General features: G+C 43.5%; 1 protein-coding gene across 1 annotated transcript; it reads left to right on the top strand.

Moving 5' to 3' along the window:
- Positions 1 to 590: 590 nt before the first annotated feature.
- On the top strand, positions 591 to 24,152 carry LOC109064321 (lysine-specific demethylase 5A-like). The gene is given in 28 exon segments (XM_042722509.1): positions 591 to 1,174; positions 7,373 to 7,450; positions 7,516 to 7,638; positions 8,529 to 8,699; positions 8,769 to 8,912; positions 9,030 to 9,087; positions 9,177 to 9,271; positions 10,295 to 10,453; positions 10,550 to 10,669; positions 10,774 to 10,932; positions 14,922 to 15,103; positions 15,179 to 15,341; positions 15,517 to 15,636; positions 15,749 to 15,943; positions 18,000 to 18,181; positions 18,289 to 18,413; positions 18,487 to 18,641; positions 18,728 to 18,847; positions 18,927 to 19,282; positions 19,387 to 19,525; positions 19,930 to 20,109; positions 20,690 to 21,394; positions 21,464 to 21,592; positions 21,733 to 21,877; positions 21,960 to 21,996; positions 21,998 to 22,181; positions 22,291 to 22,719; positions 23,460 to 24,152. Coding segments are annotated over 28 exon segments (5,031 nt in total). The 5' UTR covers positions 591 to 1,027; the 3' UTR covers positions 23,691 to 24,152.
- The last annotated feature ends 2,156 nt before the right edge of the window (positions 24,153 to 26,308 follow it).

Below are 26,308 nucleotides of genomic sequence, written 5' to 3'. Positions count from 1 at the left end.
TCCAACAGGGAGACACAGAGCACATGGAAGACGTTCAAGACCTGACAAGGAAGCATTAGGCAGACTACACATTTATACTAAACGAGAGACAGACAGGTGCGGGGAATCAACTAATAATGAGACAACGAGAACATGACCAAATAAGGGAACACTGTAACAGAAACAGGCCCAAAAACCTGACACATAGGAGCAATGAAAACTACTCAGATTCCACTGGATTTAAGATGGAATGAATTAGCCTTTGCTTCTAGGTCAAGACTGCAGGATGAGACAAACTTAGCTTCTTCAGTGATTAGAGAATGCTGGGAGTATGAGAAACATGTATGTGGGGTTTGTAATTGCCAATAAAATGTAGAGCACATATGAATTAAATGCAAGAAATTTAGAAAAGAAGGAGAACAGCTTAAACAAAGCATTATAAAAGTTGGAAGGAAATGGGACACTAGAGGTGTTTAGGAGTAGGAAATGATCAGACTGAAGTTACCAGGGCAATAATGACTTTATTTATTTATTTATTTATTGTGCAAGAAAGTGGCTTAATTAGAAGAATTTAAGATCACGATGAAGTCATGATGTTACCAAAGTCTCTTTAAGGTATTCTATAGTCTTATATTCTATAGTCGTTACACACTCCCACACAGTAGGTGGCGGTATGCACCTTATCCTAGCGTGTACAGCGGAAGGTGAAAGGTTACACTTCCGGAAACATTTGCGCGGAGGCTAGCGGAAGATGCTACCAGCGATTGTTTGAGCACAGTCTGATTATTACAGAACTAAACCCGCTGGATCCCTCGGATTACTGACGGATATGATCGCTGAAGGCGACTGAGGCGTGGAATGCAGAGAAACGAGCGCGGAAGTGAGTGGAAGTGACCGGAAGCGGCAGCTACTTTTGTTCGCGTAATAAACAAGCACCCCCAGCTGAACTCTCGTGTTTGTGTCCCGAGCAATGAGCCGCTGACGAACGCAGACAGGATTCGACCCGTGATCATGATCTGACGCTCGGCCCGTGGCGCAGTGGTCACTTATGGCGCTCTTCCGCGAGTTTCAGGCTCCGCCGGAGTGTCCGGTGTTCGAGCCCAGCTGGCAGGACTTCAGCGATCCGTTCAGCTTCATCCGCAGGATCCGAGAGATCGCCGAGAACACGGGCATCTGCAAGATCCGACCGCCGCAGGTACTGTAGCAGCGATTTAACACAGTAAACACCAGAGATTTACCATAGTAAAACACAGTAAACACCAGAGATTTACCATAGTAAAACACAGTAAAACAACCAGAGATTTACCATAGTAAAACAAAGTAAAACAACAGAGATTTACCATAGTAAAACACAGATTTACCATAGTAAAACACAGTAAACACCAGAGATTCACCATAGTAAAACACAGATTTACCATAGTAAAACACAGTAAACAACCAGAGATTTACCATAGTAAAACACAGTAAAACAACAGAGATTCACCATAGTAAAACACAGTTTTACCATAGTAAAACACAGTAAACACCAGAGATTCACCATAGTAAAACAGAGATTTACAATAGTAAAACACAGTAAACACCAGAGATTCACCATAGTAAAACACAGTCAATACCAGAGATTTAACATGGTAAAACACAGAATTACCATAGTAAAAACACAGTAAACACTAGGCTGCACGATATTGGGAAAAAATGACATTGCGATATTTTATTTTTCTGCGATATGAAATCTAATCTAATTTTTCTTACAAACAAAAATGGGGTGAGCACACTTACATTCTCATTTTAAATTATTTAAACATCAGAGCATTATTTAAATTAGAGTAAATTATTTGTTTGTAACTTTAGGATATGGTTTGAATTGTTAACATATTAACTAACATGAACTCACCACGAGCAGTACTTTTGTTACTGTATTTATTAATCTTTGTTTATCTTAGTTTATAAAAACACAGCTGTTCATTGTTTGGTAATGTTACTTCACAGTGCGTTAACTATGTTAACAAATACTGTACAACTATAGCCTAAATGTTGAAATTAACAATGTTGTAGAAGTGCAGTTTAGTAATAGTAATTGTTAAATAATGTAGTTAAATAGTTTAATAAGTAGCAGTTTAGGATATAGCGCGCAGCGGGGGTCTCTCTCTCTCTCTCTCTCTCTCTCTCTCTCTCTCTCTCTCTCTCTCTCCCTCTCTCTCGCTCTCTCTCGCTCTCTTGCTCTCTCTCCTCGTTCTTATATGCGCCCTGTTAAACTGACAGGACTTAAAAACACATGCAAATGATAAACTTTCACTCTATGATGGTTAAGCTGTGCAATTAATCCAGGAATCACATTCGTCAAGGGCCGGGGAGCAGCAGGCCCGTACGGTTAATGAATAACGGATCAACTACGACAGCCTACATCACACATCCTGCGATGTGACTATTGTGGATTCGTACATCGCGATATCGATGCTTAAACGACACATCGTGCAGCCCTAGTAAACACCAGAGATTTACCATAGTAAAAACACAGTACAACAACAGACCCCACCACCGCAGGTACTGTAACAGCGATTTACCATAGTAAAACACAGTAAAACAACAGAGATTTACCATAGTAAAACACAGTAAACAACCAGAGATTTACCATAGTAAAGCACAGTAAACAACAGAGATTTACTATAGTAAAACGCAGTAAAACAACAGAGATTTACCATAGTAAAACACAGTAAAACAACAGAGATTCACCATAGTAAAACACAGTAAACACCAGAGATTCACCATAGTAAAACACAGTAAAACACCAGAGATTTACCATAGTAAAACACAGTAAACACCAGAGATTTACCATAGTAAAACACAGTGAATCAACAGAGATTCACCATAGTAAAACACAGTAAACACCAGAGATTCACCATAGTAAAACACAGTAAAACAACAGAGAATCACCATAGTAAACACAGTAAACACCAGAGATTCACCATCGTAAAACACAGTAAAACACCAGAGATTTACAATAGTAAAACACAGTAAACACCAGAGATTTACAATAGTAAAACACAGTAAACACCAGAGATTCACCATAGTAAAACACAGTAAAACAACAGAGATTAACCATAGTAAAACACAGTAAACACCAGAGATTTACCATAGTAAAACAAAGTAAAACACCAGCTTCGACCACCGCAGGTACTGTAACAGCGATTTACCATAGTAAAACACAGTAAAACGCCAGAGATTTACCATAGTAAAACACAGTAAACAACCAGAGATTTACCATAGTAAAACACAGTAAACAACCAGAGAATTTACCATAGTAAAGCACAGTAAACAACAGAGATTTACTATAGTAAAATGCAGTAAAACAACAGAGATTCACCATAGTAAAACACAGTAAAACAACAGAGATTAACCATAGTAAAACACAGTAAACACCAGAGATTCACCATAGTAAAACACAGTAAGCACCAGAGATTTACAATAGTAAAACACAGTAAACACCAGAGATTTACCATAGTAAAACACAGTAAAACAACAGAGATTTACCATAGTAAAACGCAGTAAACACCAGAGATTCACCATAGTAAAACGCAGTAAAACTACTGTGATTTACCATAGTAAAACACAGTAAAACAACAGAGATTTACCATAGTAAAACACAGTAAACACCAGAGATTTACCATAGTAAAACACAGTAAACACCAGAGATTTACCATAGTAAAACACAGTAAAACAACAGAGATTAACCATAGTAAAACAAAGTAAAACACCAGCTTCGACCACCGCAGGTACTGTAACAGCGATTTACCATAGTAAAACACAGTAAAACGCCAGAGATTTACCATAGTAAAACACAGTAAAACAACAGATCCGACTGCCACAGGAACTGTAACAGCGATTTACCATAGTAAAACACAGTAAAACAACAGAGATTTACCATAGTAAAACACCAGATCCGACCACCACAGGTACTGTAACAGCGATTTACCATAGTAAAACACAGTAAAACAACAGATCCGACCACCGCAGGTACTGTAACAGTGATTTACCATAGTAAAACACAGTAAAACACCAGAGATTTACCATAGTAAAACACAGTAAAACACCAGAGATTTACCATAGTAAAACACAGTAAAACAACAGATCCGACCACCACAGGTACTGTAACAGCGATTTACCATAGTAAAACACAGTAAACACCAGAGATTTACCATAGTAAAATACAGTAAACACCAGAGATTTACCATAGTAAAATACAGTAAAACAACAGATCCGACCACCGCAGGTGCTGTAACAGCGATTTACCATAGTAAAACACAGTAAAACACCAGAGATTTACCATAGTAAAACACAGTAAAACACCAGATCCGACCACCGCAGGTACTGTAACAGCGATTTACCATAGTAAAACACAGTAAAACAACAGAGATTTACCATAGTAAAACACAGTAAACACCAGAGATTTACCATAGTAAAAACACAGTAAACACCAGAGATTTACCATAGTAAAACACAGTAAAACAACAGATCCGACCACCGCAGGTACTGTAACAGCGATTTACCATAGTAAAACACAGTAAACACCAGAGATTTACCATAGTAAAACACAGTAAAACAACAGATCCGACCACCACAGGTACTGTAACAGCGATTTACCATAGTAAAACACAGTAAACACCAGAGATTTACCATAGTAAAACACAGTAAGCACCAGAGATTTACAATAGTAAAACACAGTAAACACCAGAGATTTACCATAGTAAAACACAGTAAAACAACAGATCCGACCACCGCAGGTACTGTAACAGCGATTTACCATAGTAAAACACAGTAAAACAACAGATCCGACCACTGCAGGTACTGTAACAGCGATTTACCACAGTAAAACACAGTAAACACCAGAGATTTACCATCGTAAAACACAGTAAACACCAGAGATTTACCATCGTAAAAGACAGGCAGTAAAACAACAGATCCGACCACTGCAGGTACTGTAACAGCGATTTACAACAGTAAAACAACAGAGATTTACCATAGTAAAACACATTAAACAACCAGAGATTTACCATAGTAAAACACAGTAAATACCAGAGATTTACCATAGTAAAACACAGTAAACACCAGAGATTTACAATAGTAAAACACAGTAAACAGCAGAGATTTACCATAGTAAAACACAGTAAAACAACAGATCCGACCACTGCAGGTACTGTAACAGCGATTTTCCACAGTAAAACAGTAAAACAACAGAGATTTACCATAGTAAAACACATTAAACAACCAGAGATTTACCATAGTAAAACACAGTAAAACACCAGAGATTCACCATAGTAAAACACAGTTAACACCAGAGATTTACAATAGTAAAAACACAGTAAAACGACAGAGATTTACCATAGTAAAACACAGTAAAACAACAGATCCGACTGCCGCAGGTACTTTAACAGCGATTTACCATAGTAAAACACAGTAAATACCAGAGATTTACCATAGTAAAACACATTAAACAATCAGAGATTTACCATAGTAAAACACAGTAAATACCAGAGATTTACAATAGTAAAACACAGTAAATACCAGAGATTCACCATAGTAAAACACAATAAAACTTTAGAGATTTACAATAGTAAAACACAGTAAACACCAGAGATTTACCATGGTAAAACACAGTAAAACAACAGAGATTTACCATAATAAAAACACCAGATTCGACTACCGCAGGTACTGTAACAGAGATTTACCATAGTAAAACACAGTAAAACACCAGAGATTTACCATAGTAAAACACAGTAAACACCAGAGATTTACCATAGTAAAACACAGTAAAACACCAGAGATTTACCATAGTAAAAACACCGTAAAAACACCAGATCCGACTGCCGCAGGTACTTTAACAGCGATTTACCATAGTAAAACACAGTAAATACCAGAGATTTACCATAGTAAAACACAGTAAACACCAGAGATTCACCATAGTAAAACACAGTAAACACCAGAGATTTACAATAGTAAAACACAGTAAATACCAGAGATTTACCATAGTAAACACAGTAAACACCAGAGATTCACCATCGTAAAACACAGTAAACGATAGTTATTCACCATCGTAAAACACAGTAAAACAACAGATCAGACTGCCGCAGGTACTTTAACAGCGATTTACCATAGTAAAACACAGTAAATACCAGAGATTTACCATAGTAAAACACAGTAAATACCAGAGATTTACCATGGTAAAACACAGTAAAACAACAGAGATTTACAATAGTAAAACACAGTAAACACCAGAGATTTACAATAGTAAAACACAGTAAAACAACAGAGATTTACCATAGTAAAACACAGTAAACACCAGAGATTTACAATAGTAAAACACAGTAAAACAACAGAGATTTACCATAGTAAAACACATTAAACAACCAGACATTTACAATAGTAAAACACAGTAAACACCAGAGATTTACAATAGTAAAACACAGTAAACACCAGAGATTTACCATGGTAAAACACAGTAAAACAACAGAGATTTACCAAAGTAAAACACAGTAAATACCAGAGATTTACCATAGTAAAACACAGTAAAACAGAGATTTACCATAGTAAAACACAGTAAAACAACAGAGATTTACCATAGTAAAACACAGTAAACACCAGAGATTTACCATAGTAAAACACAGTAAACACCAGAGATTTACCATAGTAAAACACAGTAAATACCAGAGATTTACCATAGTAAAACACAGTAAAACAACAGAGATTTACCATAGTAAAACACAGTAAACACCAGAGATTCACAATAGTAAAACACAGTAAAGCACCAGAGATTTACAATAGTAAAACACAGTAAACACCAGAGATTTACAATAGTAAAACACAGTAAACACCAGAGATTTACAATGGTAAAACACAGTAAACACCAGAGATTTACCATAGTAAAACAGTAAAACACAGAGATTTACCATAGTAAAACACAGTAAATACCAGAGATTTACAATAGTAAAACACAGTAAACACCAGAGATTTACAATAGTAAAACACAGTAAACACCAGAGATTTACAATAGTAAAACACAGTAAAACAACAGAGATTTACAATAGTAAAACACAGTACACACCAGAGATTTACCATAGTAAAACACAGTAAAACATAGTAAAACAACAGATCCAACTGCTGTTTAAATTTAAAGTTTGAGTAATTTTTGGTATTTTTGTCATTTTTATGTATTTGTTTTTTCAATGTTGTTTTATCATGTTTTTGGTAGTTTATTACATGAATTTTAATGTTGCCATTATTTTAATGCTGAAGTGATGGGGTCAGATGTCTGAATGCAGTGTAGGTGGCTCTGGTTAAAGTGTGTGTGAATGCTGCTCTGTTCAGACTCATAGCTGCTGTGTGTGTGTGTGTGTTGTAGGGCTGGCAGCCTCCCTTCGCCTGCGACGTGCGCAGTTTCCGCTTCACTCCTCGAATCCAGCGGCTCAATGAGCTGGAGGTGAGTTCAGTCTCTCAGTCCTGTGACAGACGCTGTGTTTGTTCTCACCTCGTGTCTCTCTTCAGGCCCTCACCAGAGTCAAGCTCAACTTCCTCGACCAGATCGCCAAGTTCTGGGAGCTCCAGGGCTGCAAACTGCGCCTTCCTCACGTGGAGAGAAAAGTGCTGGACCTGTACCTGCTGAGCAAGGTACCCTCGTCTGTGTGTGTGTGTGTGTGTGTGTGTGTGTGTGTGTGTGTGTCTGTGTCTGTGTGTGTCTTTGTGTGTCTGTGTGTGTGTGTCTGTGTGTGTGTGTCTGTCTGTGTGTGTCTGTGTGTGTGTGTGTGTGTCTGTCTGTGTGTGTGTGTGTGTGTGTGTTTGTGTGTGTGTGTGTGTGTGTGTGTGTGTGTGTGTCTGTGTGTGTGTCTGTGTGTGAGTGTGTCTGTGTGTGTGTGCTGCAAACACGCTCACATCAGCCTTCATGCTGTAGAGAGATGTGTTATATACACCATGTTTCAAGAGTTTGGACTCTTATTTGAAATAAATATATACTTTTATTTATCAAGAACACATTAAATTGATCAAAAGTGACAGTGAAGACATTTATAATGTTATAAAAGATTTCTGTTTCATATAAATGCCGTTTTTTTGAACTTTATATTCATCTGTGAATCCTGAAAAAAATAAAATGTATCAGTTTCCACAAAAATATTGTGCAGCACAACTGTGTTCAACATTGATAATAATCAGAAATGTTTCTCGAGCAGCAAATCATCATATTAGAATGATTTCTGAAGATCATGTGACACTGAAGACTGCAGTAATGATGCTGAAAATACAGCTGCATACACAGAAATAAATTACAGTTTAACAGAGATTCACACAGAAAACAGCTGTTTTACGTTCTGATAATATTTCACTATTTTCACTGTATTTGTGATCAAATAAATGCAGCCCTGGTGAGCAGAAGAGACTCACTCTTTTGAACGTTGTGGTTTATTGGATTTATATAAAGTAGATTGCTGAACTGTTGTGTCTGAAGCCGTTATTTACTGAGAGAACACATGATGAGCTGATCTCCTCTCTCTGTGTGGTGGCAGCTGGTGCGTGCTGAAGGAGGGTTTGAGGCGGTCTGTAAGGAGAAGCGCTGGTCCAGGATCAGCAGTCGCATGGGTTTTCCGGCTGGGAAAGGTGTGGGGTCACTGCTGCGCTCTCACTTCGAGCGGATCCTGTATCCGTACGAGCTCTTCCAGACCGGAGCGACGCTGACCGTGAGTCTGACTCCTGCAGCTGTGTGACGTGTCTCGTGTCGCTCCTGACATGTGTGTGTGTGTGTGTAGAGCGTTCACAGGCTTTACCCAGAAGGCCCTGACAGTGAGGATGTAGATGAAGGCATTGGAGGTGCAGAGGAAGAGGGCGCAGATGAGGATGAAGAGAAGGAGAGACGAGTGGAGAGACGTTCCCCTCGACGGCTCAAGGACGAGGTTAGTTTCTCTGTCAGGCCTCATACACACAATCTTCTCTGAATAGAAAGATCAGAAGAACAGTATTTATTTGATGTTGTCCTGTGAGCCTGTGCTGATGTGATGCTTGTGTCTCAGAGTGAAAACACGGAGCCCAAAGACGTGCAGGTGTTCAGGTTAGACATCATGACAGCAGGTGAGACGTTCAGCGGTTCTCTAACGGACATCAGTGCTGTTCAGCAGACAGCGGTGTGTAAGACTCTGTGTGTGTGTGTGTGTGTCCAGATGATGAGGGCTTCCTCAGGAAACAGAAGCACATGAGGGCTCAGGCGTTTGCTATTAAAATGCGTCCGCGCAAGGAGGTGCTGGAGGTCAATTATGTGAGTATGACGTTTGTGTGTCATAATGCATTATATCTGTTTTTGTGTTTGAGCTTCCACATTGATCAGTACAGACTGCACTAAAGGACCGTTATACATCTGAATCTGACCTGCGGCGCAGATCTGCATTAATGTGTCTCCGTCATTTGAATACAGGAGCAAAGTGTCAGCATCTCTGTCCAAGCCATTTGTGTGGACTCTGTTACTGTCATTACCAGTCTGTAGTGTTTTATGAACATGAACACAGCTTTATTACCATCACAATGGCTGACTTGATGTCCATTTTCTAGGTTTTTGGAGACCAACTAGTGATGTGATTTCTGGCTCACTTTGAGTAAAAGCGTCTGCCAGATACATGCGTGGAGATGTAATGAGATTCATCCAGCTCTTCATTCATCACCTTTCTAAGACTCTGTATTTTTTATAATGCATTTCACAATACTCATCATTTCGAAGCAACCTTGCAGAAAATCATGATGTTAATGTTTACAATATATTAATGCTTTATAGTCACATTTAGCAGATTACAGCTGAATGATTATAAAGTTACATTGTGCAAGGATATAAACAGTCATGCAGCCGAGATTTGCTTTACTTCTGTTTTGTCAAAATTTAAAAGAAAATTAATTTTAGAAAAGTAAAGGTAATTAAAATTAACTTAAATTTGCCATGTCTGGAGGAAATATAAAGCTGAAAGTCATCTAATTAACAGTGAAAACTAATGTTAATGCTTTGTGATAATATCCCCTAAGAGGAGCTTGTACAAGGAGAAGAGTAAAGGACCTAATACTGAGCCCTGTGGCACTCCATGCGTCAGTACCGCAGAGTCAGCAGTTCATCATTTCAAAGCACATCTTTAGACTCATCGCTCTCTTCTGTTCTGATGTTTTGAGCATGTCCTGTGTAAACGGCCTCTGCAAAACATGTCTGCTCTGTGTTTTTGACCTAAAACTGTTATTATGCAGCGCTGCTTTAATGGCTGTTAGTCGATGTTCAGAGTGTGTTTGTGTGTGTGACTGACAGATCGACCTGTACATGTGCATGGCGTGTGGGCGGGGCGACGAGGAGGACCGCCTCCTGCTGTGTGACGGCTGTGATGACAGCTACCACACCTTCTGCCTGATCCCGCCGCTGCAGGACGTGCCCAAAGGAGACTGGCGCTGCCCCAAGTGTGTGGCAGAGGTACAGCCGCCCTCACAGCTCAACACACACACACACACATGCTGTATATCGAAAGCTTCTCTGTGATGTACTGAAGTCCTGCCGCCCGTCACACAGGAGTGCAGCAAGCCTCGGGAGGCGTTCGGCTTCGAGCAGGCCGTGCGTGAGTACACGCTCCAGAGCTTCGGCGAGATGGCCGACCACTTCAAGTCTGATTACTTCAACATGCCGGTTCACGTAAGTGTCGTTAAAGACTGTCTGCACAGTTTTCAGCTTTTATAGCAGAGTTCTGGGTTCAGAGTGCAGCGTTAACGCATGTAAACATGCTGTGTGTGTGTCAGATGGTGCCCACGGAGCTGGTGGAGAAGGAGTTCTGGCGTCTGGTCAGCAGCATCGAGGAGGACGTGATCGTGGAGTACGGCGCTGATATCAGCTCCAAGGACATGGGCAGTGGATTCCCAGTGCGAGACGGCAAGAGAAAACTCATCGGCGACGAGGACGTAAGATGCTTCATTTCACACGGCTGCATCTCATACTAGAGCATGAAGAAATTTCATTTATACATTTTAATTGTCTATATGATATATGATTACTGTTATTTAGTAATATTATATATATATATATATATATATATATATATATATATATATATACAAACTGTTGGAAACTCAGAAGCGAAGACCAGGAGACTCTTGGGTAATCTTCAGCAGCATTCTTTATTGAGAACGCTCTGCTTAGCACTACAGTAATCAAAAGTCTGACCAAAGCAGTGATACTTTGGAGTTTATATACATTTCAAGGGGGAGGGATACATAGAGGTGGAGACAATTTAAACAAAGCAAGCAAGTGGAATCAGGAAAGTGCCAGACACTGGCATTTTCCCAGCCTTGATCTAATCAGCATAACAGTGTCATTTAAATACAGAGGTGCCTGACAGTATCGCCCATACCTTCACATTATCATAGAAATAAAGGCACAGCTGTGCCTTGAGTTTATGGTCAGGAAGAGCAAACAAAAGGTCAATGTCTCAGAAACCTGGGCTGCTTGACTTGATAATCTCAGAATGTCATCATATTAACCCTCAAATGTAAAAACACAATGTACATACTATTACATTGGAACCTAGATTTAACATTTTATAAATTTGTAATCGCACAGTCCTCCCGTTGAGAGTTCTAATAACTCTCACATAATACAAATTTAAACTTTCATAAGTCCATTCTATGGCCTATGTTTCTTAACATAAGCCCCATCTTGCAGTCATGTAACTTGAAAAGGTTACAGGCACATATAACTTATTCTGTGTCTTGTCCTAGATTTACTTAGGTGTAATAGTTATTTTTAGAACAATAACTGTGGACACATATGACATGGATGGTAACATGTCGTGGAAACTACATGATGACACAGAAAACCATGTAGCATGAGAGTGGAAGTCTTGAAGTCCATGGCGCCCGAATAGCTGTGAAGTCTGTTTTCTGTAGTCCATTTCCCATGTAGATTCATGCAGATGATTTTTGGTCCTCATGAAGCTTGTTCATGGATGTCTGAGGTGATGCTTTACACCAGGGTGCTGCTTATGGAGATGACATCTCATGCACACATACCTGCAACACAAGAAAACAAAGAAAACAGCAGACCAGCAGTATTCATGCATAGACATTTTTAGACTTCTGTTGATCGTATAGTGGTTTTTAAGTCTGGTGATCGTATAGTGTTTTTCTCAACCTAGTTTTAAGTAATTTGACACCTATGGACCAGTGAGGTGGGGATAAAACTACTGATAGGGGGAAACCTATGAGGAAGTCTTCACCACAGGGTTGTCCCCCGAGGCCTGTTGCACATCGATTTTTCCCTGGGCTCCCCACTGGTCTGTGTGTGTCCTAGTCTGTCCCTGTAGTTGGTGTGCAAACTTTACTGTGTGACATCTCCATCTTCCAATGGAACATCAGTAATAACAAAACATCATAACCCAAAGAGAATAGGAGCGACTAGAGTGTGCTGTAATATAGCTTTGAAGGCTGTGAGTGTACTTAACGTTCTCTCAATGAAAGGAAGTGAGAGTCACCTTCCTGTAGTTTTATTTTCAAAGAATCTTTCATCTTTGTTATACATTACTGGGGTAGTTAAGCACTCACAGCCCTAACAGTTAACACCTGAGCAAGCTGCTTCAACAGTTAGGTGAAGTGGGGAGGGGCTGCTTCAGAGTGGTAAGTAGACTGAGTAGGAGCTGAGTAAAGCTGTTCATTTCTCTTAATGTCTTCTTGCTATTCCTACACTCTTTCATCCAGTGTCCAGTTTTACCACAGTAATGACAACTGCCCTCCTTCTTAAGACTTCTACGTTTCTGTCGGTTCTCTGTGTTGACCTGAAAAGATGCTGCTGCAATCTTTACTCTGGCTTTGACATCAGAGTCTCTTTCCCAAGTAGCTAACCTGTCCAAGTTGTTTTGCAAGCTTCCAGTGGACCATGTAAGATCTAAGAATGGTAAAGCAGATCTGTACTCGGCTAAAAGGCCATCAAACCATGTTCGAACTAGTGGTCCTTTATGATCCTTTACCTTCTCTGGAGTGTCAGCTATTCCACTGTAAACTGCAGCTGACTGACAAAACCTTTCAGTGTATTCACTTACAGTTTCATCCTTCTTCTGTACACAACTAGTGACCTTTGACCAATTCACTTTTGGTCCAACAATGTTCTTTAACTCTCTCAGAACTCCCTCTCTTAGTTCATCTTTACTGGCATGTTGTAGTTCAGAAGTAACAGCAGACTCAAAACTGTTGAATTCAGATTCAGTTAGAATTTGTGACATCAGCTGTGTGACTTCTGCTAACGACATGTCATAGAGACACATTTTGCTGATCAATGCTCTTCTGAATTCAGTAAAATTTGTGCGTGCAGAGGGTAAACTCTGGGATAGTCTCTCTATATCTTTAGGTCTTAGCGCTTTGGCAACAGTTTGTACTTGGACAACAGAAGAGTTGGGAGGAACACTTTCAGTTCCCTCAATTCTCTGAGATCTTCTCCTAGCTCCACATACCTTCACTGAATTTACAGGCAAATCAGTTACTGACTGGATGGCTACATCTGTTTCTAAAAAAGCTTGTAAGTCAGGATAATTGTTATCAGTCTGACTAACTTCCACATCAGTTTTTGATGCAGCTTTGTTGTGGTTTAATTTCTTAGTCAAAGAGGATACTCTAGCTCTGAGCTCTTTGTTCTGTTTCTCTAGCTCTGAGCTACGCTGAGAATGTTCCGTAGTTAAAGCTAAACCAAATTCTCTGTGGCAGCAGATAATGCCTTTCACATTGTTCTTGCGAATACAAGATCCTAGTACCTTTTTACATTCTTCAATTGACCATACTTTTTCTGGATCAATACCAAATTTCTTTGTCAAATCCAATCTGACTGACTCTGTCACTACTGAGTCCATGTGCTGTCCTGACAATGATTTGAACTCACTGTCTGTCCATAAAGGAGTAGCTAGTCCACCTTTCTCAGTTGTTGGAATCAGATAAGCATTTCTTCTCAACATTTTGTAAGGTCTTTCTGACACAATAGGACACTTCTAAAACTTCCCTGGCAAGCAGAGGATACACTTGTTAACACAAACTTCTAGCACTTTACGCTAAACTTCCCTGCTGAGACAGAGGGTAACACAATATTAGCACATAATGCTAATCTTCCCTGCCTAAACAGAGGGTATTTTCATCATTAAAATAAATTTTTAGAGGGTAACTTAGTTAACCAAACCCTGCAGCTGTCTGTTAACTCTTCTCTGGCGGCGCAGAGGATACTGGTCTTAAAGGTTCTTTTGGATAGAGTTACACTCACCAACCCTTGGTTGTACAGAAAGATTCAGTCTGTAACGAAGTCAATCTGGATTCAGGTGAGAAGCTCTATCCGGGTCACGGCACCAAAACTGTTGGAAACTCAGAAGCGAAGACCAGGAGACTCTTGGGTAATCTTCAGCAGCATTCTTTATTGAGAACGCTCTGCTTAGCGCTACAGTCATCCAAGTCTAACCAAAGCAATGATACTTTGGAGTTTATATACATTTCAAGGGGGAGGGATACATAGAGGTGGAGACAATTTAAACAAAGCAAGCAAGTGGAATCAGGAAAGTGCCAGACACTGGCATTTTTCCCAGCTTTGATCTAATCAGCATAACAGTGTCATTTAAATACAGAGGTGCCTGACAGTATCGCCCATACCTTCACATTATCATAGAAATAAAGGCACAGCTGTGCCTTGAGTTTATGGTCAGGAAGAGCAAACAAAAGGTCAATGTCTCAGAAACCTGGGCTGCTTGACTTGATCATCTCAGAATGTCATCATATTAACCTCAAAATGTAAAAACACAATGTACATACTATTACATTGGAACCTAGATTTAACATTTTATAAATTTGTAATCCCACAACACCATAGACAGGTCTTCCTGATTCTCACGTGAGTGTCGATTTCTCTGGTGATGTGGTGTCCGCAGGAGTACGCAAACTCGGGCTGGAACCTGAACAACATGCCGGTGCTGGAGCAGTCGGTGCTGACGCACATCAGCGCAGACATCAGCGGCATGAAGGTGCCCTGGCTGTACGTGGGCATGTGCTTCTCGTCCTTCTGCTGGCACATCGAGGACCACTGGAGCTACTCCATCAACTACCTGCACTGGTGAGTCCTGCGTGTGCTGATGTTCAGCGTGTGGAAGCGCAGCAGAGACGAGTGACGTGTGTGTCTGTTGATCAGGGGCGAGCCCAAGACCTGGTACGGTGTTCCAGCACACGCCGCCGAGCAGCTGGAGTCCGTCATGAAGAAAGTGGCTCCGGAGCTCTTCGACTCTCAGCCGGACCTCCTGCACCAGCTGGTCACCCTGATGAACCCCAACCTCCTCATGGAGCACGGCGTCCCGGTACCGGCCTCCTCTTCGTCTGCCCTGTATTCTGCTGCTCACCGGCAAAACCAGCTTCACACTTGCTAAAGAAATTAACAAAGAAAATGATTTAACCACTGGCAGCAGTATTTTAGGACAGTGTTATTTGACAGATATTCCTCAGCAGTCACTGACAGGCCTCATTATATTACAGGTGTACCGGACCAATCAGTGCGCGGGAGAGTTTGTCGTCACCTTCCCAAGAGCCTATCACAGCGGCTTCAATCAAGGCTACAACTTTGCTGAGGCAGTCAACTTCTGCACTGCAGACTGGGTGCGTCCTCTAGAGCCACTGTGAATCAACACATAACTGAGCAGCAGGTCTTCAGCATGTGGTTTGTATGTAGTTGTGTGTGATGACATACACGTGTGTGTGTGTTGTGCAGCTGCCCATCGGGAGGCAGTGTGTGGCGCATTACCGGCGTCTGCAGCGCTACTGCGTCTTCTCCCACGAGGAGCTGGTGTGTAAGATGGCGGCCGATCCGGAGAGTCTGGACGTGGAGCTGGCGGCGGCTGTGGTCCGAGAGCTTGGACACATGATCGAGGAGGAGAGCCGACTGAGAGCAGCCGTGCAGGAGACGGTGAGAGACACCCCGCCTCACATGCCATTAGCATTTCACTGCCGCGAGTATTTCAGAAACGTCCAGTACCACAGAAATGATAGTTTAACAACTTCTACATCAAGGTCAGAAATAAATGAACATGGGGCAAAAATACAACCAAAATTAATAGCAAATGCCACCAATATTCAAGATGTATAGAGAACAAAACCTTTTTTTTATCTTTATAACATATAATAGTTTAGCAATATCACGTAAGCAAGCAGGGTTTCCGCGGGGTCTTAATTATGATTTCAAGAGGTCTTAAATTTGTGGACGGAAAGTTCAGAATTGTGATATGGCTGAATGTGATGATTAAACTTCAAAAGGCTATGATTACATTTAATAAACACGAGCGCTGTACGTTCAAAGTCTGGTTCTGCTGCTTTGTGTTCTGCTGTTACCCCGGAAACAGATATATTCTACCAAACGCTCCACCTGCTGGCAGAGAATAAATTAGCATTTTCAGTAAAACTGTTGTTTTGGTCAGAGTTCAGACCAATACAGAAATCAACACATGTTTTTACCCTGCAAATACAATGTGAACTGGTGGATCAATAAGAAGACAATGCATTTGGAAAATCGAAACAGTGTAGGCGTGTGCAATAATATCGTAATATTGATGTGCGATACAATATTGAGTATATCGCGAAAAGCAAACAAAACACACCTACAGAGTGCACGCATACCTTAGGTGATGAAGTCTAGCAGGTCAGACTAGTGCGCGTGTGCATTTAGAGTGCGTTCTTTCACTGCATGAATCAGTCTAGTAAAATGCATTTAGAATTATCACTTAATTCAAGATATGGGGCAGAAAATGTATATATTTATATTATTTCATAGAGTTAATATCACACGAAGAGTGCTGTTTAATCTCCAAAAGTAAGCATGATTACAAATGTGATAGATCCGATCCCCACACAGCTGTCCACAGTAGTCCTGAAGATATCAGCGCAATAACACACTTTTTATGTTATTTGATTTATACAATAATTTATTGATAATTGTTTAAATGAATATAATAATTAATAATTTTGACTCATCCATTTTCTAAAAAAATGGTTTAAAGGCTGAAATGTAAAGTTTATCATCTTATAAAACTTTGTTTTTGTGAAAACTTGTATCTGGACTGTAAATTATGCTTTTTACAGTAATCTTACAGCTTAATATGGTACTATAGACATTGCCCTACCCCGCTCATATGGTATTAATTTTATTTGTGCAGGTCTTAAAAAAGGTCTTAAAGACTTAAATTTGAGCTTAAAAATCCTGCAGAAACCCTGGCAAGAGTGCGGTTTTCTTGAATATTGGTTCTCTTTGAAATGTAATATTGATTTTATACAACCGTTTAAAGAAAAAAAAAACTTGAAGTTAGCATTAAGGGACTTTGAGACATTTTAGAAACAATGCTGTCAATTTTTCAGAATGAAAATAGTTTGAAACAAAGCTAGAGCAGAACTGCTGTGATTGTCCAAGTAAAACAAAGTAGAGATATTTTGATATCTTTATGAACTGCATTCCTGAATGTTTCAGCAGCTTTGAACAAATTATTTGAGTGAATGATTCACTCATTAAAACCTCATTAACACATACTTGTGAATTTAGTTTCATATTTAAAAGGCTGTCAGCTTTTTCTTCATTCAGTATTTCTGTATTCAAAAATGTCATATTTAAAGCATTGATTTCACTTCATTATGCAATTGTAACAACTCTGTAGTATCTTATTATTTTAGTTGAATTTATTGCTTAAATGTAATAATTTGACAAAACGTGACACATATTTAACAGGTTTATAGAAGGAATTACCCTTATAAAGTTAAAAAGCACCTGGAAATCAGTTTAATATTGTATTTTAATATTGTTAGAAATTAATATAAATATAAGACATCTTGAAAGTATCAGTTGTGGAATTTAACAAGGAAAGCAGTAGGACTAATAAAAATAGAACAAAGACACAATTGAAGCTGAAGTAAATACAAACCTGACCAGCTGTTAAATAAGTACTGCTTGAGTGTGTTTGCACCTGCTCGTCCTGCAGGGGGTGCTGTGCTCGGAGCAGGAGGTGTTTGAGCTGGTGCCCGATGATGAGCGGCAGTGCTGGAAGTGCAAGACCACCTGCTTCCTGTCTGCGCTCACGTGCAGCTGCAGCCCGCAGCGTCTGGTGTGTCTGCATCACGCAGCCGAGCTCTGCAGCTGCGCAGCCAGCAACAAGTGCCTGCGGTACGACTCTGACACACACAGCTGCGCTGCTCCGGCTCACTACTCATCACTGTCCTCAGTCCTGATGTGCTGATTAAACTAGAAGCTTTCACTGCCGTGTGCTGCAGGTTCAGGTACGATCAGGACGAGTTTCCCGCCATGCTCTACGGGGTGAAGACACGTGCGCAGTCTTACGACACCTGGGCCAAGAGGGTCACGGAGGCGCTGGCGGCCGATAACAAGAGCAAGAAAGGTCAGACACGACACCGAGGCGCCACTTTAGTCCACATCTGCAGGTTATAAACGAGTCGCTGGTGCTTCCACAGATCTGATCGAGCTGAAGGTGCTGCTGGAGGACGCAGAGGACAGGAAGTACCCCGAGAACAGCCTGCTGCGCAGCCTCAGAGACACGGTGAAGGAGGCCGAGACCTGCTCGTCTGTGGCTCAGCTGCTGCTCAGCCACAAACAGAGACACAGGTCAGTCACTGCCGAACGCTGACTAGTGTGAGATATGTGTGTGTGTGTCCCATCACTCAGCCCTGTGTGTGTGTGTCTGTCTGTTAAGAGGAGCGTCCCGAGAGCAGCGCACAGAAAGCACGCAGCAAGCTGACGGTGGAGGAGCTGAAGGTGTTTGTGGAGCAGCTGTACCGCCTGCCCTGCGTCATCAGCCAGGCCCGACACGTCAAGGTGAGTCCACGAGCCTCTGCAGCCGTCTGAGGTCTGATATACGGTCTGACGTGTTCCCTCGTGTGTGTCCGCGCCGCAGGAGCTGCTGGAGAGCGTGCAGGACTTCCACGAGCGGGCGCAGGCGGCGCTGGCCGACGAGACTCCAGACTCCGGGAAGCTGCAGGCGCTGCTGGAGCTGGGCTCGGGGCTGGAGCTGGAGCTGCCGGAGCTGCCCCGTCTCAAGCAGGAGCTGCAGCAGGCGCGCTGGCTGGACGAGGTGCGGCTGACGCTGATGGAGCCGCAGCGCCTCACACTGGAGCTGATGAAGCGGCTGATCGACTCGGGCGTGGGCCTGCCGCCCCATCACGCCGTGGAGAAGGCCATGGCCGAGCTGCAGGAGCTGCTGACGCTGTCCGAGCACTGGGAGGAGCGGGCGCGCGCCTGCCTGCAGGCCAGGTGACCTCTCATTATGGACAAAACTCAAGCAAATGAGTGTATAGTAGTCCTGTGTGGTTGTGAAATTCTGTGGTTGTGAATGTTGTCCATCTGTCTCTCTGTAGGCCTCGCCACAGTCTGCTGACGCTGGAAAGCATCGTAATGGAGGCCAAGAATATCCCAGCGTACCTGCCCAATGTTCTGGCCCTCAGAGACGCCCTGCACAAAGCCAAAGAGTGGACGGCCAAAGTGGAGGCCATTCAGGTGACCGTGTGTTTCACAGGGCCATGCCTAAGCACTTCTGTTTACATTTATTCATTCCGTAGGTGATTTTATCTAAAGTGACTTACAAATGAGGAATACAACAAACTGCTCATCTGAAAGAAACAAAAAACACAAGAAATGCTAGTAATAAAAGGTTTCAGCCATTGTTCAGGATAGTACAAGCTAGAACAGTGATTTATTAATGGAAAGTGAAAGATTCTGCATTCAGGGTGTGTGTTGGAAGATCATTTCACCATCAAGGTATAGTTAAAGTTAATGTTGTGGAGAGTGCTTTTGTGTCTCTGTGATGGGACTATGAGGGGTCCTTTGAGACTTTTCTTGAGCTTCATTGCTGAATCAGGTGTAGCACGTCATGTGACCCGTGTCTCGATCTCCACGAGCAGAACGGCAGTAACTACGCCTACCTGGAGCAGCTGGAGGGTCTGTTAGCGAGAGGACGCTCCATCCCGGTCAGATTAGAGGCTCTGCCGCAGGTGGAGTCACAGGTGGCTTCTGCCAGAGCCTGGAGAGAGAGAACCGCCCGCACCTTCCTGAAGAAGAACTCCACCTACAGCCTGCTGCAGGTGACACACACACACCTTACAGCAGGTGATACACAATGACACACTAGTGCAGGGGGTCTCAACTCTGGCCCTCGAGGTCCACTTTCCTGCAGAGTTCAGCTCAAACTCTAATAAAACACACCTGAACAAGCTAATCAAGGTGTTTAGGATTGCTAGAAAATTACAGGCAGGTCAGTTTGATCAAGGTTGGAGCTGAACTCTGCAGGAAAGTGGACCTCGAGGGCCAGAGTTGAGACCCCCTGCACTAGTGAAATATGTAGGAGAAATTATATGCAATTACTTGGTTTAGGGCCCAAAATTTTGACCAGTATTTTTATGGCTATAAATGTCTTCATGACAGACATGGTTTCTGGACGGCTAAACATGATGTTCTGCCTCAGTATTTTTTGTTTCATTTTCTGGGACAAATAGCTTAAAACAAGATGCATTTACATGAGACGCAAAATGGCTTAAGAAGTCGTCTTGTTTTCTTACAAAACTGATCAAAATGACATGGGCCAAGTCTGAAAACAAGAACACGTATCAGCCAGTGAGGTCAGGAGAATCAGCTGCTGAGTGAACCTGTGTCAAACTCTTGCAGGTGCTCAGCCCGCGCGTGGACATCGGTGTGTACGGCACCAGCAAGAGCAAACGCAAGCGTGTCAGAGAGCTGCTGGAGAAGGAGCGTGGCCTGGAGCTGGACGCTCTGAGTGACCTGGAGGACAGTGTGGAGGACACACGTGACCCAGCCGCCGTCGTGGCCTCCTTCAAAGCCAGAGAGCGGCAGGAGCTGGAGGCCATCCACTCGCTCCGCGCCGCTAACCTGGCCAAGATGGCCCTGGTGGAGCGCATCGAGGAGGTGAAGTTCTGTCTGTGCCGTAAGACGGCCGGCGGCTTCATGCTGCAGTGTGAGCTGTGCAGGGACTGGTTCCACGGTGCCTGCGTGCCGCTGCCCAAAGCCGGCTCACAGAAGAAGCTGGTGTCCGGCAGCAAAGAGAGCAAGTTCCTGTGCCCACTGTGCCAGCGCTCGCGGCGGCCGCGGCTGGAGACCATCCTGTCCCTGCTGGTGTCGCTGCAGAAGCTGCCGGTGCGGCTGCCCGAGGGAGAGGCGCTGCAGTGTCTGACCGAGAGAGCCATGGGCTGGCAGGACCGTGCTCGACAGGCCCTGGCCACCGACGAGCTCTCCTCCGCCCTGGCCAAGCTCTCGGTGCTCAGCCAGCGCATGGTGGAGCTCGCCGCGCGAGAGAAGACCGAGAAGATCATCAACGCTGAGCTGCAGAAGGCGGCCGCAAACCCCGACCTGCAGGCACGTGCCCCCACACCATCACGTCTGATTATATCAGTGCTCCACGACTAACTTCTGTTTCACTCTCAGGGCCACATCCAGACCTTTCAGCAGGCCGGCTTCAGCAGGGCCACGTCACCACGGCCCTCGATGGACTATGATGATGAAGAGACGGACTCAGACGAGGACATCAGAGAGACTTATGGATATGACGTAAAGGTATGTGATGAATCCCTTTCACACACGATCAACCATCGCTAGTGTTTTCATGTAGTTGATGTTTACTCATCATCATAATGTGATGCGGTCTCCCTGCTGCTCTCAGTTTCAGTCTCTCTGTCTCGTGTTTCTCTCCTCAGGACTCAGGAGAGGTGAAGCCGTACTTGTTCTGTGACGAGGAGATTCCTGTGAAGTCGGAGGAGGTGGTCAGTCACATGTGGCCCACGATGTCATCTTTCTGCACTGAGCACGCGTACTCCTCTGCCTCGAAGTCCTGTCCTCAGAGTAAGATGTCACTACACACTTACACATGTAGAGTGAAGCACAGTAGAAGAATCCAGTACCCAGATCTCTGTTTCCTCCTCAGATCCGGCGGCGCCACGCAATCCAGTACCCAGATCTCTGTTTGTGCCCGCGCAGCCTGGAGCCTCCGGTGCTGGAGCTCTCGCCGGCAGCCAAGGCCCAGCTGGAGGAGCTGATGATGGAGGGAGACCTGCTGGAGGTGTCTCTGGACGAGACGCAGCACATCTGGAGGATCCTGCAGGCCACACACCCGCCCTCAGAAGACAAGTTCCTGCAGGTCATGGAGGTGAGATGGTGTCTCTGGTCGATGTGTATCTGTTTTTGATGGTGTTGTGTGCATGCACATGTTTCTTGTGTCCACGCATTGACCTCTTTAACCTGCTGTGCTCCCGCAGCCTGAGGACACTTCGCTGGACAAACACGTCAAGCTGAAGCTGAAGGACATGGAGAAGAAGAGGAAGAGGAAGCTGGAGCGAGCCGAGCAGCAGCTGCTTCTGGCCGCCGGCGGCGTGCAGGGACGGTCCAAGACCAAAGACATGAAGCGGGTTCTGGAGCTCAAGCCCAAGAAGAAGAAGCTGAAGCTGAACCCGGACAAGTCCCGCGAGCTGAAGCAGCTGGCCAAGCGTCTCGCTAAAGAGGAGAAAGAGCGCAAGAGGAAGGAGAAGGCGGCGGCCAAGGTTGAGTTTCCCAAGGAGGGGCTGGAGAAGAAGAACCGGAAGATTCTGGACATTCCCTCCAAGTACGACTGGTCTGGAGCGGAGGACTCCAACGACGAGAATGCCGTCTGCGCCGCCAAGAACTGCCAGCGGCCGTGCAAGGACAAGGTGAGTGATCCTTCACTGGAGTCTGAACGTGTTGACAGAAGAACTACTCACACTAGATTGTCTTGAACCCAGCCTGAGCACGATTGTCCCCCGCTGCTGCCCCTGCACTCACATTGCACTTTACGCTCTGGACCGGAATTATCGTAAATATGAGTTTCTTAATCAGAAATTGGAGATGGATAGCCTGTCAAGTCGTATTTACTACTGGGAGGTTACTGGGAGTTAGGTGGGCCATAAACTTTAAACATGGTGGAAGGGACAGCTGCTGTCGATGCTATTCTTTATTATTATTACATCACCTTGTCTTGTCGTTAAAATAGTGCCTATTTATATATAGGCATTTAAAGCAAATTATAGCCTAGGTTATCAACCAATGCGATATTACATTTTATTCTTTCTGACAACAAATCACTTGAATGCAACGAGCTCATAATCCCGACTTTATTAGCGGGAAATAGGAAGTTTAGGCAGCGGTGCTCTCGCTCAGCACAGTGGAGTGCATCCGTTTGTTAACTTTGTGGTTCATTATTTTGAGTCTTTGGGACGCGGTGACACACGACCCTAATAGATCTATCGCATCTGCCGCTCAGAAATCGCACTGCACGTATCAGTTTAGCGATCACACTAACTGTGCACCGTGCTCTGGCCCGCCTCTTCCAACCGAGTCAGGCGCGCTGGGGCACGGTTCAGATGGCCTAGTGTGATACACCCTGAGTGTCACTGTGTTTGCTCTCCTGCAGGTGGACTGGGTCCAGTGTGACGGCGGCTGTGACGAGTGGTTTCATCAGGTGTGTGTGGGGGTGTCCTGTGAGATGGCTGAGAATGAAGACTACATCTGCTCGGCCTGCTCGCATAAAGCCGCCGCCACGGCTGTTAAAGTGGGAGCAGAGACTGTGGTGATGTCCTCGCCGGTGTGCAGCGGCCCGTCTGTCCCAGTGCTGCCCCAAACTGACCCTCCGGAGAGCAGCTAACCTCACAAACACACAGCCAGCTGCTGCATCACCTCCTGTGTCCCATACATTTAGCTCTTTATTATTATTATTGTAGTCCTGGAGGAGCCACCTGGTGATGTATCAAGACTGGACAAACATGGTCCGGGGAAATCTGTGCTGTTCAGAACCTAAACTAACTTGATCTGCTGATCCTGCAGCAGTGAACTTCCTGTTCGGACCGAGTCTCTGCCCTCAGCATACGGAGGACGGGGCACGTAATGGTTGTATTTAGTGAATCTATTTATTATGTACGTGGTTTTTAAGCAGTTCATGATGGGGAGGTCTTTTTCTCAGCTTTGTCAAATAAAGAAAGATGATTGATGATGATGATGATGATGATTATGATCAAGTTTGATCAACATGACAAGTTTGTGACTGATTGTGAATTTCACTGCTAATAAAGTATCCTCTTCTGTGTAACAGTTCAGAAGAAATATTTACATAATTTGACCACTTCTGTCATGAACATGTTAACAATAATGCAACATGATCTAACCTACGCACCTGAAACACACTGGCTAATGTCAAACAACAAACAAAACTGCCAAAGATATGATTTTGAGAGTGAAAACATAATTCCTCGAGTACTTACACTGATCAGCCGCAACATTAAAACCCCTGACAGGTGACTAAATAATGTGTGTGTATATATATATATATATATATAGGGGCTGGGTTTTGACAAATTTCACGATTCGGTTCGAGTATCATTCACAAGCTAGCGATTTGATTCGATTCAATATCGATTATTTTGGATATATATATCAGGTACACATGACAAATTTTCTTAAGAAAAAGATTTCTCTTAACTAATGCTGTAAAATATACACGAGAGTCCATTGGTAGCCTTGGCTACTACATTACTATAATACTGAAGGGTAAAACTGACTGATTTTTTAGGCTATCCAACTGCTTAAATTATGCTTAATGAAGTTTTTATAATGAAAGTTTCAATTACATAATGTTTCTACTTCTATATATATATATATATATATATATATATATATATAAACATTTAAATGGTGGCTGTCATAAAAAAAATATCCATTATAAATCTTACTGTTCTTCAATGTTTCATTTATATATGTTATATGGTGCATATATTTTTCTAGCTGACTAAATGGTCACCGAATATGTTTTTCTGAGGTAAATGTGACGTTACGTGACATTGTTTATATGCTGTTATATTGGCGTCTTTGCGCGGCTGAAACACTGATTGAGCGATTACACAAGACAGGAGACTGATTTTAAAGTTGTACTCTGTCTTTTAACTCGCCCTTCGGATGTTTAGTCATGTTTATTTTTTTTAAAAGTACCAAATCACAATGCTTATTGTGCTACATTGGATGGGAGGTGCCCTTCAGTGTTCCATCCATTCACTGAAACCAGGACAGGACAGGACAGGGGTAGGCAGCGTTGGTCCTGGAGTGCCGATGTCCTGCAGAGTTTAGCTCCCATCCTGAAAAAAGCCTCACTTGTCTGTAGCCTCAGTAATCCTGAAGACCTTGATTAGCTTGTTGAGGTGTGTTTGATTAGGGTTAGAGCTAAACTCTGCAGGACATCAGCACTCCAGGACCGATGGTGCCTACCCCTGGGCTAGAATTATCCATTCTTGGGAATATTGTTTCGGAAAAATGAGAATCGATATCGATATTCTTTAACCCAGCCCTAATGAGTGTGTGTGTGTATATATGCATGTATGTTTGTTTATGTATATTGTGACGGGGTGAAGAAGCACACGACACGAGGATCAGGGTAAGGTCCCCGAAGGGTGGATTTTTTATTGACAGACGTGAAGGGGAAATAGCCAACGTGAGGGGTTTCCGGTGCTCAGTGCTCGGCCTTCTCTTCTCCTCTAAGGTGCAGGGCTGTGTGGGTCCGTGAAGTCCGTGTCCTGTGAGGGCTGGCGGTCACACGCTGCTGTCTGGAGAAAACACAGAGAACTGTTAGCCGAGTCTTCTGGAGACATATCTCACCTCTGTGTTCGTCGGCGCTGCTTATAAAGCCCGTCCGTAATGGGCTGCAGGTGTGACCGCTCAGCCCATAATGAGCAGGTGCAGGTGTGCCTGCTCTGTTTCCAGGGCGACGTTGATGAGAGCTCGGGACACGCGTCACACTCCCCCCCCCTAAGCGTCATCCTGTCCCTGTGGAGAAGTGGGGAGATTGGGGGAGGGCGGGGAGTGGAGCCTGACAGACCTGCGAAAGCTGACCATATCCTCGAGAGTCCATCGGCATTCGCATTGGCCGTCCCCGCCCGGTGTTGTACGGTGAAGTGGAAGTCCTGGAGCATGAGGAACCACCGAGTCACCCTGGCGTTGGTGTCCTTCGCCCGGGCCATCCACTGTAGGGGGGCGTGGTCCGTGATCAGGGTGAACTGGCGGCCGAGAAGGTAGTAGCGGAGCTCCAGGACTCCCCACTTAACGGCCAGTGCCTCCTTCTCGATGGCCGCATACCGTCGTTCCGCTGAGGTCAGCTTCCGGCTGATATAGATCACCGGGTGTTCCTCGCTGTCGATTACCTGGGAGAGGACGGCTCCCAACCCGGTATCGGATGCATCCGTTTGCACCAGGAAGGGGCGATTGAAGTCGGGGGCCCTG

Source organism: Cyprinus carpio, chromosome B4 (assembly GCF_018340385.1).
Source record: "Cyprinus carpio isolate SPL01 chromosome B4, ASM1834038v1, whole genome shotgun sequence".
Classification (NCBI taxonomy): Eukaryota; Metazoa; Chordata; class Actinopteri; order Cypriniformes; family Cyprinidae; genus Cyprinus; species Cyprinus carpio.
Note: the sequence above shows the minus strand (reverse complement) of the source record. Positions and strands in the feature narration are given on the sequence as shown.